We start from the raw sequence: 21,421 nt of genomic DNA, 5'->3' as shown, positions 1-21,421 counted from the left end.
AAGTTTAATCACTCTTAATTTTCTACTACTATAGTAGTAGGCCATCTCTTGAAAGAGTTGTCTTAAATCCGATTTTTATCGGTTTCAAATTTTGGATGATCACCTATTTTACTTTCGTGATGGTTTTGCATAGTAAATTTATTTTCTAAAGAACTAAAATAAACATTATAAATAGCTTATTACTTTAAAACAACATCACCTTTAATTTTTATAGGTATATTTCTATTAAAAATAAATCTACAAAAGCTATTTTGGATATCTTATCCTTACACAAGCTTACAACTAGTAAATGAGATTACATATAGAATTAACTTTTATTTATAGGTGTGTTCAGCAACAAAAATTTGATAATTTTTAACTTTTAATAAAAAATCAAATTAAAAAAAATCGTTTAACAATACAAATTTTTAGTTTTTATTTTTTATTTTTAAAATCATTTCCAGAACTATTTCAAAATTTTCAGTTAGTTTGTTGAATACTTTTACAAAATAAATAAATAAAACTTTCGGTTTTCAGTTTCTTGCTAAATAATATCAAATTCTAGCTTTTAACCAGCTCAGTATTTGACAAAATTAATTGGTAGTTGGAAGCTGAAACTTTTATTATATAAGTATTTGACAAAAATACCTAAAAGTTTAAAAATATATAAGAGTACATAAAATAAAATGATATTTGTCTAAAATCTAAATGTGAAACATAATAAATAAAAATGTCAATTTAGAAAATTGATTAAAAGGTTTAATAATTTTTCTTAAACAATATATAATAAGTAACTTTTAGATTTGGATTATTTTGTTTAGATAAAAATTAAACTTTTGTTTAAATCGATCACATTTTATTAAAAGATAAAATTTAGAAATACTCACACTTTTGACAAACATGCGAATATATAATACTACTAAATTTTATTTGACCAGAAAAGAAATAGCCAGGCATCTTAAACTTCCACAAAACTGCGGGGGCCTTTTTAGAACTTTTTCTAGCAATTTGGTCTTCAGTAGTCGAAAATTCACCCTTCAACTTGAAGCATTTCGCAATTCCCCCGACTTTGAAGAACCGATCATTTCCTTCTTACTGCTCGAATCGCGCGATAATGGTGCGTTTTCACTCTATCTTGATCAACGCCCTTGTTGCAAATTATAATATCGTACAAGTTTTTGAATAATTGCTCTGATCTTGTATTTATTTTTTGTAATGGACAGATCCGATTCATTCTGCTTCAGAATAGGCAAGGGAAGACTCGTCTCGCTAAGTATTACATTCCTCTTGAAGAATCCGAAAAGCACAAGGTCGAATACGAGGTAACCCTAGAAAAAAGATGAAAATTTCGATTTTGATTCTCTTTTCAGTCAACTTAATCTGATTTTGCAAATTTGTGTGCACAATTGTGTGTTTAGGTTCATCGATTGGTCGTAAACAGAGATCCCAAATTCACTAACTTTGTTGAGGTACTTACCGATCTTCCTATCATCTGTATTTTCGATTTAGGAAATTAATAGGGTTGAATTAGGGTTTTAACTTGTTACTTTTCAACTTGACAATTAGAATTGTAATAAAGGACCATGATAAATCTGCAATTAGTGATCATGGATGTAATCCTTGTGTGGAAAAACAACCTTATGCATCATCTGATATCTCTTAATCACTTCTGCAAGTTTCATATATATATATATATGAACAAAATACATTGATAAAACATAAAATTGAACTTGTTTTATAAAGTTTTTGGTTTTTTTATATATATTTGTTGTTGCAGTTTCGTACACACAAAGTTATATACAGGAGATATGCTGGACTTTTTTTCTCACTTTGTGTTGATATAACGGATAATGAGCTTGCTTATTTGGAGGGCATCCATTTATTTGTTGAAATACTCGATCACTTCTTCAGTAATGTCTGTGAACTAGATTTGGTCTTCAACTTCCATAAGGTACTAAAAATTCATATTTTCATTCCTCATTTTCAAAAAAAAAATATTATATTTTGTTATTGACATAATTCTTATTTGTAAAAAGGTGTATCTGATTCTAGACGAGTTCATTCTTGCTGGTGAATTTCAAGAAACAAGCAAAAAGGTATAATATTTATTGGTTCAAAAGGGTATAATATCTTATCTTATATTTATTTATAAATTGTGTTTTATTTATTTATTTATAGGCAATCATAGAGAGGATGGGAGAATTGGAAAAGCAGGAGTGAGATGCGTTTTGTCTAGTGATCTTCTTGGAATATCTGTATTTTCATACATTTTTGATTTTATTCATGAGTATTGTATTGTACCTTTTGATTTTCGTAAATGAAATATTTGAAACCTTTTGAGGGATACAACTTTCATTGCATGAAGTACAAATAATTACTAAATTACCATATATTGTTACTCTTACTATATTTACACAAGTTAACAAGAACAATTTTCAGAAGCTTATTGCAAGGCTTGTTTGTTAGATATACGTATGCCATTTACACTGGTGACGTCAGCTTTAATAAAATGACATATGTAAACATGAACCCAACATCTCTTTCGTGAATTGTTGATCCCATGAGTAGTGATGACGTCAGCTTCTTTTGGAGGTGGTTCCACGTGTAAATTTTCTACTGGTTGTAATTCTGAAGTTTTGTTGAATGTTTGAGCCAATGCAAATAGAGCCTCAGCTACTTCTTCTTCATCTTTTGTACAATCTTTTGATTTTTGAGTTTCAGTTTCTCGTTTTTTCATCGCTGTAAACGTAGTTATATAAACCCATTATATAGAATGGCAATATATAAATAAATAAATAAAATATTGGGAAAGATGATCGATTTCACCAAATATACCGATAGAATTCAATCTTCTAAGCTTCTCTTTCTTTGATGATTTACTCAAGAAAACGTTGTGATCCATACCTATTTCAATAATGGATGAGTTAATTCTTGATCATGTAGTGTTTCTTTTACATATACTGAAGATTGAAGAAGAGTTTGTTTGAAATTTAAAGGAAAGACGTTAAATATGTGAAAGAATGGGGATAGAAAGTTCTTACCTGTGTGTCGCATATGAGTTGATAATCGACTTGATCCTCCATGACCTTTGTCCATTTCTGAAATTATGTTAATTTGGAAGGTCAAATACAATGTCAAACACAGAAATTTGGATTGCAGTTAATAATCAAACTCTATCGATCATCAAAAAACCATTTCGAAAATGTGAGAAAGTAATCAGAAAATTTTAGATTTCAATGTCTGATCAAAATTGGTAGAAAACGTTTTGTGCTCAGAGAATCACGTTCTTCATGAAATAAAGCGATCAGTCTCTTTCTCACACACAGTGATCTGATGATGTAGAGATGCACACGCAAAGGAAGAAATTCAAGAGCTACACTGGATCTCACATTTCATATACAAAATTTCAGAAAGAAAGAGAAATGATTTGCTCAATACATGAAAGAATTACGCAACTGTAAGCCAAATTCATACAACAATGGAAGGTTATTAAAAAAACTAATTAAAAAAAAAAAAAAGGAACAGAGAACTCACATCTGGAATGGATGGAGAAGAACAGAATCAGCAATTTACCAGATAGAAAGGAATATGGTGAAATTTGCAGTGAAGAATGATGGTTTTTTATGGTGTAATCAAATCAAATAAAATCAACGCATTGATGGAAGATCAATATCGCATCATTAAAATCATATATTAGATTATTCTCTCACTAACAGTAGATGATATCTCCATGATTTGTAACAGATGATGAATAATGAGAGGAATAAGAAACAGAAGCTGCAGGAATGAATCACACACTACAACAATGTGATCTCTCTCTCTTTTCACGAGTAATATATATGTACGGCTTTTCCCTTTATACAAATTTCGAAGCATATAGTACAAGTCAATATAGGAATATTGGTCTGGATTTCACAAAAGTTCATCTGGAAAAGAAATTACATATATGTACACAAGTACATGTACCGATGTACGAAAGTTATACACTGAAAAAACGGGTCATTGAGCGAGTCGAATTACTTGAGTTGACTCATAAATGTAAATGTATGATACACATAATATTATGTAAACTATGATTGATACATATTTTTCTCATTTTTACGAGAGACGTTTTGACCTATTAAAAAATTAAACCAGATTTTAAGTAGGTCCAATAAATAAAAATTAAATATTGTTAATTTTGGCTGAAAGTTTACATGTGGGAGGTATTCCTTTGGGCCTTCTCGTGTTGTGCATTTTAATTTTTAAGACGGATAATAATAGTTCATAGTTGTAGGCTTGTAGAATTCATATATTTGGGCTTATAAGTTTTGATTTTAAATGTAAATTTCCACAAAATAAATTAGTTTTTTTTAATTAATAAAGAAACTTTTTAATTGTCATTGTACAATGAGTGAGATGGCAAACGAACAACAAGCTGTGTCGCTAAGCCTTTTTGAATGGTAAAGCTAATTCTTTTAAAGACTACATCCGGAGATCTAGGGGATATAACATTACTATGCATGATTCGTTGTACTCTTTTAAGAAGCCCTACCGCATCCGGTGCGAGGAAACCAAACGTGTCAAATGCAAATGGTACGAACATGTGTTGATTTTCTAAGCACGATCTCTCATGTTTGGTGACTTTGCCTGTGGCTGCTTTTAAAGCAGCATGTCCCACTGTGAAACCCCCAGCCCTCAGGCCCACGAGAGGGGATACCCCTGTAAGATCCACACATGCGTGTTTCCCTCCGACCCATCCAAAAATCAAAATGTCAGCCGGTCTGAGGGTTGACCTTCCTTCTGTCGGATCAGTCAAGAAATTAACAGGTGCCTCTTTCTTAGCGGAAACCCCGACACGCTTAAATATGTCAAACAAGACATCCCTAACCATATCGTGCCTGTATTTGAACCTCAGGAGTTCTTTACAGTGAACTGCATGCTCCCCAAAAGAATCCAAACATGCCTTACGACACACAGGACATATCTCGTCAGTTGGGAAAATGGGAATCATGAGTCGATATTTCAGAATAGTACGATACTCCACGGGAGACATGTGTTGGCCAAGCCCACCTATAGGGATAGCCAGAAGAAAATCTTGAGCATGTGGTGCACGTAAGCACTGGAAAACCGCTTTCTGCCGAGCCGTCATGTCGAAATGCACTTTCATATCTTGGACAATTTTATGAAAAAAGGCACTCGCCAGTGTATTCTGGGATTTAGGGGGGCGGTGTCTTTAGTAGTAAAATTGTTAAGGTCAAAATCTAGAAGCTTGTTGCGAAGGGATGCCAAGGCACAATCATAATCAGAATCCATACCATGTATACCGCTATCCCGTAAGATGTGGTCTTGCAATACCCAAGATTGGGCCCTTGAGGCAACAAAAGCATAGGAGATAGCCTCTACAGCCGAGTATGAACCCAAACCCCCAAACCTAATGGGTAAGGAAGCAATTCGCATGTAGCACCTGGTTCCTGGTACGTACTCCTTGTGATTAATATTTTAATTTTATGCATTTTTGCCTTGTACTCGGCGAGTTGAAGGACCAACTCGCCGAGTAGGAGTGGGATAAGGCGCGGGGTTTGAACTTTGTACTCGGAGATTGTAACGCCTGCAGATCCGGGCTAGTCAATTTAGAGGCAATAGGGGTCGGAAACGACTTTTCGACAAAAAGATTATTTAGAATAAATAATCTTAACCAAGTTGTAGAATATGTCACAGGGTTTTCGTACATATAAAGAACGCCGAAATCCGAGTTATAACGAAGAAGTTATGACCCGTCGAAGTTTCGCGTCGGAACCGGCACGGCGCCGGGAAGCGTAAATAGTAAATTTATGATAGAGCGAGATTTAGATTTAGCGCTCTAAACGAAAGTCTTAGAATATGTTAAACTAAGAACTTCGATAAAAAGAACGTCCAAATCTGACTCCGTATGAAGAAGTTACGATTTTTCGAAGTTTCGGATTAGCAGTGTACAGTCCGAAATTCGAATATTAGATCGAGCGATTTTTAGCCGACACAACCTAAACGAGAATTGAAGATCTCATTATTAGTAGCATAACAATAAAAAGACAGACGAAAATGGACATCGGATGAAGAAGTTATGAGATTATAACGGACCAATCCTGTCCCGGCCTGTTAAAAATATAACTTTAAAAATAAATTCAAAATTAGCCGAAGGAGTCTAAACGAAAGTTGTAGAGTGCGTCTCCACCTACGCATGGATATAAAGAACGTCAAAAACGGAGTTCGTATGAACGAGTTACAAATTATAATAGCATATTTACGTATTAAAATAAAGTATAAATCATATATACGTACACATATATATACATATGTATATATCATTAGAAAGGTATCGACGATGCGGTCATTATAAGACTAATGTTGAGTTCTTTCGACATTAGTTTAGTACAAATATCTTTAAATCTATTTAAAATAGTATTATAAATGGGTGTTTAGTTGTTTATATAACTATAAGGTCATTAAGTAATTATGGGGGGTAGTTTTTGTAAATTCAATTACTATAAATAAGAGGCTTGGGCTCTCATATTTCTTGCACCATTCTCTTGATTCAAGAGTCTTTCTCTCCTTATCCCCCGAGCATTTCGGTCCCTCGTGATTCGACTTCTCTTTCTGTAGTTTTAGTATAGTAAGGTGAGCGCTGAAGCGCTGCACGAATCTTTCTTAGAAAGATTCAGCGACGAAGTTTTGCCCCTACAGAGCCCGACTCCTAGCTAAAATCCCCTTGTAAGTAAGTTATGCTTACCCTATTTTAAATATAGTTTATATTTAAAATTAGTATTGTTATTATAATAAATATTTGAGCTATTATTATGACTTATATAAGTGTCGTTATAATATCTTTTTAACTACTCGCGGTACGGGGAATCTGGTTTAAAGGGCCGCATAGGGTTGTTGGATTTCAGAAGTGCTATATGCCAAAATGGTCCTGCCCTCCGGTGTTTTATGTCTGGCCCCTGTCTGTACATAGTGGTTGGAAGTATTGTTTAAACGCTTATATAATAATAATAATAAGACTAATAATTAGTCACGGTAAATATTAGACTAAAATCTAGTGGTAATAATATTAGGTTTCGTCGAAGGAAATTATTTTAAAGTAAACGAAGCGCTGTCCGAGTACCGAGCCACCACCTTCTCAAGTGAGTGCATAGTTACTTTCATCTTACACATAAATATGAAGTATTTTATATAAACTACGTGCTATGTGTGCACATTATCTGAATACTTGCTGTCTGTGCTGGTTGAACGTTTTATACATGTTTTAAAGGACTTAAACTGTATACGTATTTTATATATACGAAAATGTTGGGTATGAGATGGGTAGATGAATGATGAGAGATAGAAGATGACGTGAGTATACATTGGCAGCTACAGACTTAGTGCCTATGGGACAAACACCGGTAGCTATGGACTTAGTACCTTTTAGACGTTGGTAGCTATGGATTTAGTACCTGTAGGAATTGGTAGCTATGGACTTAGTACCTGTTGAACATTGGTAGCTATGGACTTAGTACCTATTAGATAAAGACTGGTAGCTATGGATTTAGTACCCGATGAATAGACTATAGCAGCTATGGAATTAGTGCTTTATGAACGAACATTGGCAGCTATGGATTTAGTGCCAGTCCCATAACCCTGGAAGTAAGGGACTTCGGAATAAACGAATGCAGGATAAATGACTCTTAGGTTAAATCCTTAAAGAGTAAAGAAGATAATGGGGATGGGTAATTGGGTTGATTGTTTGATTGAACATAATAATTATATTATTGTGGGTTGAAAACCCTATGTACTCACCAGGTTTCCCAACCTGACCCACTCAGTTTATGTATATCACAGGTGACGAAGTGAAGTGACATTACACTGAGAGATTTAAAAGAGATGTAGATCACTAGTGTAAATCATTGTAAGTCTGTTTATGCTTATGTTTCGGTATTAACGATGACATCCCAAACATTTTAAAATGAAATAAATACGTTTCTTCGAAAATGTTCTAATAACGTATTTACCATGTTTTTCTGGGAACAAATTCTGCAACCTTTTTGTAAAATGAAGTACTCTGATTTTTATAAAGCATAAACAAAATCGGTCTTTTCTGGCCGTGATTTTGGGGATGTCACAGAGATTCGGTCCCCGGACTCGGCGAGTAGACCCTGTTTGGACAAAAACCCTAATTCGGGCATTTACACCCTATTTAAACGCTCTAACTTGGCCTCCTTAGTCCCTAACACTTCCAGAGAACTGTAGAAAGAAACCCTAGCACCCATATTGTTCTTGAGAGTGATTTTTGGCTTTGTGGAGAAGGTTTGGAGCTTAGAGGAAGGAAGAGGAGGTAGAAGTGTGCAAGGAGGGGAGGTATATCCGGAATCTACATTGTGAGAAGCTTTCATTCATGTAGAAAAGTTCTTACCTTGATCATTAGTTCATTAGATCCCCTTTTTGTCCCAAATTGGTGGTTTCAAGCCCTAAACCTCAAATTCCATGTATTTATGCTTTAAGTTCTGAAAGGACTTCAGATTAGGATCTTATGGACATCCTAGAAGTATAAAGTCTCTATGGTTGGGGTTATTGAGGTCCCTATTGAGTGTATGACCCCTTAAAGAGCTTGGATTTGCCTTCTTGAGCTTATAGGGCCATGCATGCACGTAAAGTTTGCAACTTTACGTGATAAGCATGCCCTAGGAGCATAGATCTATGGGTTAGAAGCATTGCATGTCTCAGTTTTGGTCTGTATGGGAAGTGGGTCGAAGGGACTCGGCGAGTCCCAAAGTGGAACTCAGCGAGTTCTATGAAGATGGTATTAGACTCGGCAAGTTGGATGAACAACTCGACGAGTCCTATGAAGATTGCCTGGAGCTCGCCGAGTTGTTCTTCAAACTCGGCGAGTCATATGAACTTTCACTGAGTAAGAGGGGTTTAAGTGTCGAAGGTCCAACCCTTCATATCTGCACGTGGGATTAGCAGTGTAACGTAGTCCCAAAACCCCCAAATCCTCTTGCGGGATATTCTGGTGAGGATTGGAAGCGAGTAGGAGATCTGCTTGTGGAACTCAGCGAGTTGCTCTCGGACTCGGCGAGTCGGATCACGAGTCGGTTCCATAGTCCCGAGTAGTGAGTCAATGGTGACTCAGTGAGTGGCAAGAGGGACTTGGCGAGTAGGACCGGGTTAGTAGGAGAAGGACTCGGCGAGTCTGTGCCACGACTCGGCGAGTCCAGTCAACTAGAAGTTGACTTTGACCAAGGAGTTGACCTTGGACCAGGGATGGGTCAGTCAATTGACCTAAGGGTATTTATGAGTGGCTAATCTATGTTTATGGGTTTGTAGTCGGAGGATTACCGATGCAGTAGCCAAATGTCGAGCAGTCAGACTTTTGGTAGCTACTCTTCGAGGTGAGTTTCCTTCCAGTAGTAACGGGTCTAAGGCACCAAGGTCGGCCCGTATAGACGATATGCTAGTGTTGGAGTGTGGGCAGAGCCCGTATCTCATGGTTGAGTTTGATGATGATATATGCCAGTATGATAGATTTGTCTATACTCGTTGTCTGTGTGATACTTGTATGTTATGGATTAGCAGCTGAGTGTGGGCGGGGCGCATATCTCTCTGATAGTGGAGTGTGGGCGAGGCCCGTATCTCTCAGATAAGGGAGTGTGGGCGAGGCCCGTATCGCCCAGCTAGCGGAGTGTGGGCGAGGCCCGTATCTCTCGGATAAGGGAGTGTGGGCGAAGCCCGTATCTCCCAGCTAGCGGAGTGTGGGCGAGGCCCGTATCTTCATGAGTGTGGGCGAGGCCCGTATCTCCTAGCTGTTCATTGTATGTTTGTATGGTATGAGGTATTATGAGGGAACTCACTAAGCTTCGTGCTTACAGTTTTTAGTTTTGGTTTCAGGTACCTCTTCTTCGAAGGGGAAGGAGCTGGCGCGGTAGCGGCCCATCACACACATGCCTCATATTCCGCACTATGAGATCTTCCTGGGGATTTGTACTCTGACATTATTATGTTTTTGAAAATGTTTTCCAGACATGTGATATCTTTTATGAAATGTTATGATCGGTGAACGCTTTTATTTCTAAATGCTTTACTAGGTATATGTTTTAAAAATGAAATTTTTGGCTCGTATTGTGGGACGTTACAAGTTGGTATCAGAGCCCTGGTTTGAGGGATTCGGACACACCTTCAGGGGTGTCTGAACTCAAATCGAGGGATTAAAAGATTTTAAAGCAAAAAATATTTTCTAAAAAGCTAAGTAAAGAGTTTTAAGAAGGAACGAAGTGTGTGATGTGCGCGACCGGCTGAGCTCAAGTAAGTATTCCCCAAAGTACCCATACCAGCTTATGTTATGTTTATCAGTTTCAGTAGAACAACATGCTAGAATAGGACTAAGGATCTAGGAGTGATGCCTTATGTTCCTGCTTTATGTGTTTCAGTGTATGAAAATTGCATGCTAGAATTTAGTAGACAATAGTAGGATAGTCTGTTGGGATTATGCCTGATAATAGGAGTTTAGCATGGTATGCTAGTTCAGCTTTTCTCAATGAGGACAGATTTGCTTGTGATTGTTCCCTTTTTGTCTGAATGTTGCTTGCTTTGTGCTTTGTGGGACTCCGAGTGATGGGAGTTAGACATTAGGTGAATATTTCACGTCACATGTGATCAGGGTTGAATAATCTTAGAGTGCTGGATTTGGCCCTATTGCGCAGCTCTTGTCTGAGTCTAACCGTTGAAGGGCCGAGTTTGTTACTCGAAGGATTATTCGAGCCTCACCACATGTGATGGTATTCAGGTAATGACTAATTGACATTACAAGGAGACCTTCAGCAGCTGAGGACCGGGTAGGGTGGAGTTAGAGATTTTCCTGGGGCAAGCCTAGGATGAGTATAGCAGTGATTAGCAGTAGTGAAAGGGACCTGGTGGAGTCAAGGCAGTCCTTGGAGAAGGTACGGATAGATGTGGAAGGTAGTATGGGCCCATACTACTGAAAGCTGAGGATCCGTACCCGAACTAAGGAAGGCTGAGACAAGACCAGGGAACGTGAAATAAATGTGATCCCTTATGGGTATCAGTATCACTAATGGTTGTCTGTGTGTATTGCATAATGGTGGTACTACGCCAGAGGCCAGCGGGTGGCAGTTCCGGAGAGGGGTCGGGTTTGGGATCAGGTTCCGAGCCAGTAGATGAGAGGCTACACGAGTTCATCGCGTCAGAGATCACCAGAGGCATCCTTGATTCGACTCCCATCATTTTCGGGTCGATCAAGGAAGGGATAGTTGAGCTGATGGAGGACCGCCTCAGGGCGTTCAGGAGCGACATGGCATCTAGCCAGTCAGGATCTCGCACACTGTCCTTTAAGGACTTCTGGGGAAGTGGTGCGCCGGATTTTCATGGGGCAAAGGACCCCATAGCTGCCAGACGATGGATTGCAGACATTGAGTCTGCATAGATGATTAGCTTCTGCCCTGAGGGGTCAAAGGTGAGGTTCGCAGCAAGGTGTTTACGAGATCGAGCTAGGGATTGGTGGGAGTCCGTGGGTGACTCATTGGGAGCCTTGGCTGTTGAGGCTATGACCTGGTAGGACTTTGTGACCAGGTTCAGGGCAGAGTTTGCGCCGGCTGTCGAGCTTCAACAGCTGGCCAGAGAGTTTTTAGACATGAGGCAGACTATGGAGACTGTGGCGGAGATCACCGCCAAGTTCCGGGAGAGAGCATTACCGGTGCCCCGGTATGCGGGAGATGAGGATATGAGGAGGACCCGCTATCATGACATGCTATGGGCTGACATCCGGGAGCATGTTAGCTTTTCAGCTTGCCCTACCCTGGAGTCCATGATTTCCAGGGCAAGGGAAAGGGAGATTGATTTAGAGCACATTCGAAAGAGAAAGGAAAATACAGGGCAGGTGGTTGGGGCTTTGGGGAAGAAGCCCAAGGGGGCCGGGCCACTGCGGAAAATGCGACAAGTCGCATGAGGGAGCATGTAGGTTGGGATCATCAGGCTGCTACAAGTGCGGCAAGGCGGGGCACTTTAGCAGGGATTGTACTGCCCCTGTCTCAGTTGTTCAGACATCTAAGTTGTTGTGTTTCCACTGCAACCAGAGGGACCACAAGAGGGCTAATTGCCCCCAGTTGACGGCAACATCAGCGCCAGTGAAGGCGCCAACGACTATGGGATCACAGATGGCCGATGTGGTGGCGGGTATGATTCTTTCCCTGTATCTTATTTTTATGATGTTATGATATTGATATGTGCTCTATTTAGGATCGTTCCATGTGAACGATATTCCAGTTCAGGTGTTGTTTGATTCGGGGCTACCCGATCATTTGTTTCTCTTGCGCTTAGCAAGAAGTTTCCTGAGTCTTCGGGCATGTTGGATTGCCCTTTTGAGGTGGAGATTGCCGATGATCGATCAGTGCGAGCATCAGCAGTGTTCAGGGATTGTGTTCTAAGGTTGTTTGAGGAGCACTACTTGGTGGATTTGGTTCCCATTCCGTTGCGTGGGAACAACGTGATTATAGGCATGGATTGGTTGAGCCCTAATGGGGTAGTGATAGATTACGCACAACAGTTGGTGCGGATCAGGACCCCGAGTGGGGGAGAGTTGGTGATCCACGGCGAGAGGCCACAGCGTGGACCCACAGTATGTTCAGCAGCAAGGGCTAGGCGTTACCTTCAGCAGGGTTGCGCGGGATATGTCGCATACGTTATGGATACCCGGGAGGTGGGTAAGGCGACGGTGAGCGAGGTTCCAGTGGTGCGAGACTACGCTGATGTGTTCCCAGAGGAGCTTCCTGGAATACCTCCGGAGCGTCAGGTAGAGTTCAGGATCAACCTAGTTCCTGGTGCGGCTCCGATAGCCAAGGCACCCTATCGGTTGGCTCCTCCCGAGATGCAGGAGTTGTCTACGCAGCTGCAAGAGTTGCTAGGCAAGGGATTTATTTGACCGAGCAGTTCACCATGGGGAGCCCCGATCCTGTTTGTGAAGAAGAAGGACGGGTCACATCGGATGTGTATTGATTACCGGGAGCTGAATAAGGTAACAGTGAAGAACCGTTACCCACTCCCGAGGATTGATGACCTCTTTGATCAGTTGTAGGGAGCATCTTGGTTCTCCAAGATCGATTTGCGTTCGGGGTATCATCAGATGAGGGTCCGAGAGGAGGATGTACAGAAGACCGCGTTTCGGACACGTTACGGCCATTATGAGTTCGTGGTGATGCCGTTTGGGCTCACCAATGCTCCTGCCGCGTTCATGGACCTCATGAACCGCGTATGTAGACCGATGTTGGATCGGTCTGTGATAGTTTTCATTGATGACATCTTGGTTTATTCCAAGACGCAGGAGGAGCACGAGGAGCATCTGAGAGAGGTTTTGGAGACCTTGAGGAGGGAGAGCTTGTACGCCAAGTTCTCCAAATGTGAGTTTTGGTTGCGCGAGGTGCAGTTTCTTGGGCACCTCGTCAACCAGAACGGGATTTCAGTAGACCCGATCAAGGTGGAGGCCGTGATGAGATGGGAGGTTTCGAAGTCTCCATCCGAGATTCGGAGTTTCCTGGGATTAGCGGGCTACTATCGGAGATTCATTCAAGACTTCTCCAAGATAGTCGTACCCCTGACGCGACTGACTAAGAAAGTCGTGGTCTTTCGATGGGGGCCTGAGCAGCAGGCAGCATTCGAGGTTCTGAGACAGAGATTGTGTGAGGCGCCAATCTTAGCCCTGCCAGAGGGCGTAAAGGATTTTTTGGTATATTGTGATGCGTCCATTTCGGGGTTGGCCGCGGTACTAATGCAGAGAGGTCATGTCATTGCCTACGCTTCGAGGCAGCTGAACCCTCACGAGGCGAACTACCTGACACACGATTTAGAGTTGGGGGCGGTGGTCTTCGCCCTCAAAATTTGGTTACATTACCTCTATGGGGGTCGGAGTACCATTTACACGGACCACAAGAGTTTGAGGTACCTCATGGATCAGCCGAATCTGAACATGAGGCAGCGTCGGTGGCTCGATGTGGTGAAGGATTATGATTGTGATATCCTTTACCACCCAGGGAAAGCCAATGTGGTGGCCGATGCGCTTAGCCGCAAGGCGGCGCCAATCAAGGATATTTGCATGCGGATGACAATGGCGACCCCGCTTTTGGAGCGGATTCGGGTGGCCCAGCAGGAAGCCATGAAGGAGGAACATCGGAAGAGTGAGCGCATAGTGGGTCAGGTTTCCTCCTTCGACTATGATAGCAGGGGATTATTGTCTTTACACCGCAGGGTGTGGGTGCCGTACCTCGAGGGCGTGCGCCAGGTCTTGATGGAGGAGGCGCACAAATGTCGATTCTCCATTCATCCTGGGGCGACGAAGATGTATAGGGATCTTCGTCTGGACTATTGGTGGCCCTGCATGAAGAGAGATGTGGCTTGGTACGTCGAGCGGTGCTTGACCTATAGGAAGGTCAAGGCCGAGCATCAGAGACCGCACAGCAAGATGCAGCCGTTGGATATCCCGTTGTGGAAATGCGAAGATATTACGATGGAATTTATCACGAAGCTACCCAGGACCGCACGGGGAGTGGATTCTATATGGGTCATTGTGGACTGGTTGACCAAGAGCGCCCATTTATCCCAATTCAGGAGAGCATCTCGGCCGAGAAGTTGGCCGACATCTATATCAGGGAGGTAGTGGCGCGGCACGGGGTGCCCGTATCAGTGATTTCAGACAGAGATGTGCGATTTACTTCCAGGTTTTGGAAGAAGTTCCATGACAATTTGGGTACTCGTCTGCATTTCAGCACCGCTTTTCACCCGCAGACGGATGGACAGAGCGAGCGGACCATCCAAACGTTAGAGGATATGTTGCGGGCATGTGTTATGGATTTCGGAGGTAATTGGGATACCTACCTCCCGTTGGCAGAGTTCTCATATAATAATAGCTATCATGCAAGCATCAATCGTCCTCCCTTCGAGATGTTGTATGGAAGGAGGTGCAGGACCCTGATATGTTGGGGAGAGGTTGGCCAGAGGGTCATGGGAAGCACCGAAGTGGTTCTCCAGACGACAGAGAAGATCCAGCAGGTCCGGAGTAGGCTCCAGACTGCCCAGAGTCAGCAGAAAAGTCATGCCGACAAGCATCATTCAGACTTGGAATTCCAAGTCGGGGATATGGTTCTCCTGAAGGTGTCGTCGTGGAAAGGCGTCATCCGATTCAAGAAGCGAGGCAAGTTGGGCCCAAGGTTCATCGGGCCATTCAGGATTGTAGCCCGGGTGGGCAAGGTGGCGTATAGATTGGATCTACCAGCCGAACTCAGACAAATCCACAACACTTTCCACGTCTCTCAATTGTGGAAGTGTTTGGTAGACGACTCGGCAGTGGTGCCTTTGGAGGATATTCAGGTCGATGGCAACCTGAATTACATCGAGCGGCCTGTGGCGATCCTCGACAAGAAGTTGAAGGATCTAAGGAACAAGAGGGTGGACCTCGTGAAGGTGCAATGGCAGCACCGAAAGGGATCGGAGTGGACTTGGGAGCCGGTGGAAGAGATGATGGAGCATTACCCCGAGCTGTTTCAGGATCGAGCAGCAGACTTCGAGGACGAAGTCTGAAATAAGTGGAGGAGATTTGTAGCACATGGTTCCTGGTACGTACTCCTTGTGATTAATATTTTAATTTTATGCATTTTTGCCTTGGACTCGGCAAGTTTGTCACACCCCGAAACCCAGGGCGGAAACGTTCAGGGAGAAGGTGACTTCATGTTGAATATCATAACCAATGTACATAGTAAGCTCAGTAAACACAAAACATTACATTACATAGAATCATTTACATTTGTTTGAAAGTAAAATTGTACAAGTGTTATACATATATAGCATATGAACAAAAGTAAAGACGAGTCTTCCAAACGCTCCGTCTTCTCCAAAAGATGGCGGTGTACCTGTCTAATGCTGACCTGAGAATACAAGCAGTTTGAAAATCAGCATAAAGCTGGTGAGTTCATAAGCGGTTTAGTTTTGAAAAGATTGAGTTCCTTTTTGGTTTTCTGAAAAGTGGTTATCCAAGAAAATTCCATATTTTCTTATAAAAAAACAGTTTAGTTATCATTCGTCACCCGATTCGATTATGAGTAGTTATGTTATCCCAGGAAAATCCCATATTTTCCTATTAGTTTAGTTTTTCCAATCCTTACACCATTCGTTTACGAGTTGTTATGTTATTCAAGGAAAATCCCATATTTTCCTAAAGCTGCGGTTAGTTCTTAGTTCGGATTTCGATGTACTAGTATCTACCATACTTATAGTATTAGTTAGGTATTCTGATATCTTAGTTTCCCTATATTCGAATGTCGATTATTTGCTATGCTTAGTTGTATTTTTGAATATTTGGATACACTCAGAAATGTACATTAACAATATTTTCGATGTGCTGGTGATTTCCAAAAGAGTACATTAGACGTATCTTCGAAACGCTGTCGACATCCAAAGGCGTATGTTTTCGAAACTCAGTCGATGTCCAGAGGCGTACTTTCGAATTATTTTCAAAACTCTGGTGACACTCAAGGCGTACATTAACTATATATTCGAAGTCTTGGCATCATCCAAAGGCGTGCTTTCGTATTCGTATTCGTATTCCTATTCGCATTCGTATTTGTATTCGTATTTGTATACCTATTCCTATTTGTATTCGTATTCTTATTCGTATTTGAATTCTTATTACTACTCCTATTTGTATTCGTATTCGTATTCACATTCGTATTCGTTTTTGTTTTCGTATTCGTAATTCACATTCGTATTCACATCACATTCGTATTCGTATTCACATTCGTATTCGTATTCGTATTCGTATTCACATTCGTATTCATATTCGTATTCATATTCGTATTCATATTCGTATTCGTATTCGTATTCATATTAATCTTAGTTTATGATTAGTATGATTTCTTTTGCAAAATGTAATATAGTTTATAACACTTTTTAAAGAAATCTACATTTAGTCTTACAGTTTACTCTGCAATTTGAACCATTGGTTAACACAATTTTCGATATTAAAAGCATACATAAAATGAAACATTTAAGTTGAAAATAAGTTAAGTACAAGATTTCCTTGTACTTTTGCTTGTATTCCCCCCTGAAAACATTTGAAAAACACAGAAAAAGGGTAGAGGTATGAACTCACCGATTGAAGAACGTGCCTGACTGGAAGCTAAACGTTAGTTCGGGGCTTGAACGCGTGAGAGGTTCCTATGTAATATGAAAAGATACGCATTTGTATCTAATTAGGATTTGAACTACAATTTAGATATGATTATACACTCCAAGACGCGAAAACACTTCATTACAAGTGTTTGGAGTGACCCGGATGACATCTAAGGACGTATAAGGCTTGGATATGGAGTTTACTCCTCAAGAGTAAACTCATAAAAGGGTTTATGGCCCTAATGACCCATTCCCCATGAGTTTACGGCCGTAAAATCATGGTGGGGTGTTCTATGATGCTAAATGGCCTTATTTCACTTGGGAACATTGGCTAGGATCCAATCTAGGGCATGGAAAGGAATTAAACCCACAAATGGACCATTTATTGGAGTTTACGGCAGTAAACTAGGAGTTTACAGCCGTAAAATCCCCCACACACATTCTTTTGATGTTTTGGTGGTCCTAGGTCCTTACAATGCACATAGGGAGGTTCTAGGGTTGATTTCATGGCTCAGGAAGTGTTTGGGACTTGAATTGACTTTGGAAAAGTAGTTTATGGTCTATGAAGATGTTCTTGGGAGTTTACTACCTTAAACACATGATTTTACAACCGTAAACTCATGTTTGTCCAAGATTCATGGGTTTTGGTGGTTGAAAGTCAAGCATACTAAGTTCTAGACCCATTTCTAAACCATACAAGGTGTTAAGGACACTTTAACACCCATTGGATGAGTTTAAGGTCTAAGGAGATGAGTTTACGGTCTAAGAATGTTCTTGGACCGTAAACTCAAGCTTGTCCCATTTGTGTAAGTTTTGGTGCATTTCTTGAAGGATTATAAGGTTTTATACTCTCATGTAAGCTTGTTGGAGGTGTTTAGGGGCAAACTAACACCTTAAATTAAGTTTACTCCCCATGAATAGGTGTTTACGGTCCAAGCATGTGCTTGGGCCGTAAACTCATGTTCATACCTTAAATGAAGAGATCAAGGTGTTCTAGGCCCATGTAAACAAGTCCTTTGGTCATATCTAGGCTCCAAATGAGGTTTGGAAGGGTTTTAAGGCTCAAACCCCCCCCCCCCCATTACATGTGTTCACGGCCTAAGGAGGTTCTAGGACCGTAAACACATGTTTATGGTTCTATTCCTCATATTTTTCACGAATTTGAAGGCCAAAGGTGTTATACTAGGAGCTAGGATAGTTACCTTAATGATTTGGAGCTTGTTTTGGATGATTTTCGCGTGAATTTGAGTTTTAGAGAGAGAAAGTAGAGAGAGTAGAGATAGAGTGGAAAATCTTCAAATGAGGCTCTCTCAACTTTATATATGCTCAAGGTTTAGGACACGGTGGAATTCTACCTGATACTGTTGATAAGCGGGGCTTTTGGTCGTACCCGATTTAATTATTTTATGACTTGACGGAATAAAACTAAAATTTTTCTAAATAAAAATTTGGAACGTTTCCACGAGTTTCTAATGCGTTTGGACAATTATTAAGTCATAATAACAAACTCAAATCAATGACTTAATTTTTGAAACGAACGGAAACAATTCAAGACGGTGAATTTTAAAAGACGGAACGGGTTACGACGACGGAACGAACTTTGGGTCGTCACATAGTTGAAGGACCAACTCGCCGAGTAGGAGCGGGATAAGGCGTGGGGTTTGAACTTTGTACTCGGCGAGTCGGTCCCCGGACTCAGCGAGTAGACCCTGTTTGGACAAAAACCCTAATCCGGGCGTTTGCACCCTATTTAAACGCTCTAACTTGGCCTCCTTAGTCCCTAACACTTCCAGAGAACTGTAGAAAGAAACCCTAGCCCCCATATTATTCTTGAGAGTGATTTTTGGCTTTGTGGAGAAGGTTTGGAGCTTAGAGGAGGGAAGAGGAGGTTGAAGTGTGCAAGGAGGGGAGGTAGATCCGAAATCTACACTGTGAGAAGCTTCCATTTAGGTAAAAAAGTTTTTACCTTGATCATTAGTTCATTAGATCCCCTTTTTGTCCCAAATTGGTGGTTTCAAGCCCTAAAACCTCAAATTCCATGTATTTATGCTTTAAGTTCTGAAAGGACTTCAGATTGGGATCTTATGGACATCCTAGAAGCATAAAGTCTCTGTGGTTGGGGTTATTGAGGTCCCTATTGAGTGTATGACCCCTTAAAGAGCTTGGATTTGCCTTCTTGAGCTCATAGGGCCATGCATGCACGTAAAGTTTGCAACTTTACGTGATAAGCATGCCCTAGGAGCATAGATCTATGGGTTAGAAGCGTTTCATGTCTCAGTTTTGGTATGTATGGGAAGTGGGTTGAAGGGACTCGGCGAGTCCCAAAGTGGAACTCAGCGAGTTCTATGAAGATGGTCTTAGACTCGACAAGTTGGATGAACAACTCGACGAGTCCTATGAAGATTGCCTGGAGCTCTCCGAGTTGTTCTTCCAACTCGGCGAGTCATATGAACTTTCACTGAGTAAGAGGGGTTTAAGTGTCGAAGGTCCAACCCTTCATATCTGCACGCGGGATTAGCAGTGTAACGTAGTCCCAAAACCCCAAATCCTCTTGCGGGATGTTCTGGTGAGGATTTGAAGCGAGTAGGAAATCTGCTCGTGGAACTCGGCGAGTTGCTCTCGGACTCGGCGAGTCGGATCACGAGTCGGTTCCATAGTCCCGAGTAGTGAGTCAAGGGTGACTCAGTGAGTGGAAAGAGGGACTTGGCGAGTAGGACCGGGTTAGTAGGAGAAGGACTCGGCGAGTCTGTGCCACGACTCGGCGAGTCCAGTCAACTGGAAGTTGACTTTGACCAAGGAGTTGACCTTGGACCAGGGATGGGTCAGTCAATTGACCTAAGGTTATTTATGAGTGGCTAATCTATGTTTATGGGTTTGTAGCCGGAGGATTACCGGTGCAGCAGCCAAACGTCGAGCAGTCAGACTTTCGGTAGCTACTCTTCGAGGTGAGTTTCCTTCCAGTAGTAACGGGTCTAAGGCACCAAGGTCGGCCCGTATAGACGATGTGCTAGTGTTGGAGTGTGGGCAGAGCTCGTATCTCATGGTTGAGTTTGATGATGATATATGTCAGTATGATATATTTGTCTATACTCGTTGTCTGTGTGATACTTGTATGTTATGGATTAGCAGCTGCGTGTGGGCAGGACCCGTATCTCTCTGATAGTGGAGTGTGGGAGAGGCCCGTATCTCTCAGATAAGGGAGTGTGGGAGAGGCTCGTATCTCCCAGCTAGCGGAGTGTGGGCGAGGCCCGTATTTTCATGAGTGTGGGCGAGGCCCGTATCTCCTAGCTGTTCATTGTATGTTTGTATGGTATGAGGTATTATGGGGGAACTCACTAAGCTTCGTGCTTACAGTTTTCAGTTTTGGTTTCAGGTACCTCTTCTTCGAAGGGGAAGGAGCTGGCACGGTAGCGGCCCATCACACACATGCCTCGTATTCCGCACTATGAGATCTTCCTGGGGATTTGTACTCTGAGATTATTATGTTTATAAAATTGTTTTCCAGACATGTGATATCTTTTATGAAATGTTATGATCGGTGAACGCTTTTATTTCTAAATGCTTTACTAAGTATATGTTTTAAACATGAAATTTTTGGCTCGTATTTTGGGATGTTACATCGCCATTGTATGTCACCAAAGAAAGGGCCCCCACAAACCACAATGTCCTCAATCGCCCTTCGCAATCCATTGTCAAAGAATATTGCCTCCTCCTCCATGTGAACGAGTTGGCACGTCCTCAACCCAAAGAAAAGCTTAGCAATACCCATACAAGACCGAAGAAGAAGGAACTCACTCTGGGGGTCAGACAATTGTGGAAGAAGGCGCCTCAAATTCATAGCGTTTTCGGCTCTCTTTATGGCTAGGTTGCGAATGAAACTAGCATCTCTACTAACAGCTCCCCCAAAAAGTTTCACCCCCAAAGGTGGCCTCCCGATGTCCACCGGAAATAGCCCCTCCCGTAACTTCTTACCATCACATGAGGGCCAAAAGAGGTCGGTTTTCTTGATATTCAACTGAAGGCCCAATTTTGGACCAGTCACCGTAATGATGTCCAATGCTTTGGCCACCTCCTCCGAATCTCCGATAAGTGTGCCATCATCCAAGTACCATGCATGGAGCAAAAGCTTGCAATTGTCTCTAATCTTATGCAAGAGCGGGTGTAACACAACGGCAAAGAGAAGTGGTCCCAAGGGGTCTCCTTGTTGAACCCCAGTAGAAGACCTGATATGTGTGTTGCCTAGATATAACATTGCTGCTTGACCATATAGGAATTT

The 21,421-nt window shown here is 41.4% G+C and overlaps 2 protein-coding genes across 3 annotated transcripts; one reads left to right on the top strand and one right to left on the bottom strand.

Moving 5' to 3' along the window:
• The first annotated feature begins 937 nt into the window (after positions 1-937).
• LOC145070486 (SNARE-like superfamily protein) lies at positions 938-2,328 on the top strand. The gene is made up of 6 exons (XM_079017428.1): positions 938-1,096; positions 1,203-1,301; positions 1,398-1,448; positions 1,757-1,930; positions 2,016-2,075; positions 2,158-2,328. Exons 1-6 carry the CDS (start codon positions 1,094-1,096, stop codon positions 2,197-2,199), a joined length of 429 nt encoding a protein of 142 aa, XP_078873554.1. The 5' UTR covers positions 938-1,093; the 3' UTR covers positions 2,200-2,328.
• LOC145070487 (uncharacterized) lies at positions 2,303-3,812 on the bottom strand. 2 transcript variants are annotated; one of them, XM_079017430.1, is made up of 4 exons: positions 3,553-3,812; positions 3,021-3,077; positions 2,815-2,883; positions 2,303-2,718 (listed from the first exon to the last, which is right to left on the bottom strand). In XM_079017430.1, the coding sequence occupies exons 2-4, from the start codon at positions 3,073-3,075 to the stop codon at positions 2,423-2,425; spliced, it is 420 nt and encodes a 139-aa protein (XP_078873556.1). In that variant the 5' UTR covers positions 3,076-3,077; positions 3,553-3,812; the 3' UTR covers positions 2,303-2,422. The 2 variants fall into 2 exon arrangements, with proteins under 2 accessions (XP_078873556.1, XP_078873555.1); XM_079017429.1 differs by having other exon boundaries at positions 3,514-3,810.
• Between the last annotated feature and the right edge of the window lie 17,609 nt (positions 3,813-21,421).

The sequence above is a fragment of the Lactuca serriola genome, chromosome 8 (genome assembly GCF_051521515.1).
Source record: "Lactuca serriola cultivar US96UC23 chromosome 8, Lser_US96UC23_V15, whole genome shotgun sequence".
Lineage (NCBI taxonomy): Eukaryota > Viridiplantae > Streptophyta > Magnoliopsida > Asterales > Asteraceae > Lactuca > Lactuca serriola.
Note: the sequence above shows the minus strand (reverse complement) of the source record. Positions and strands in the feature narration are given on the sequence as shown.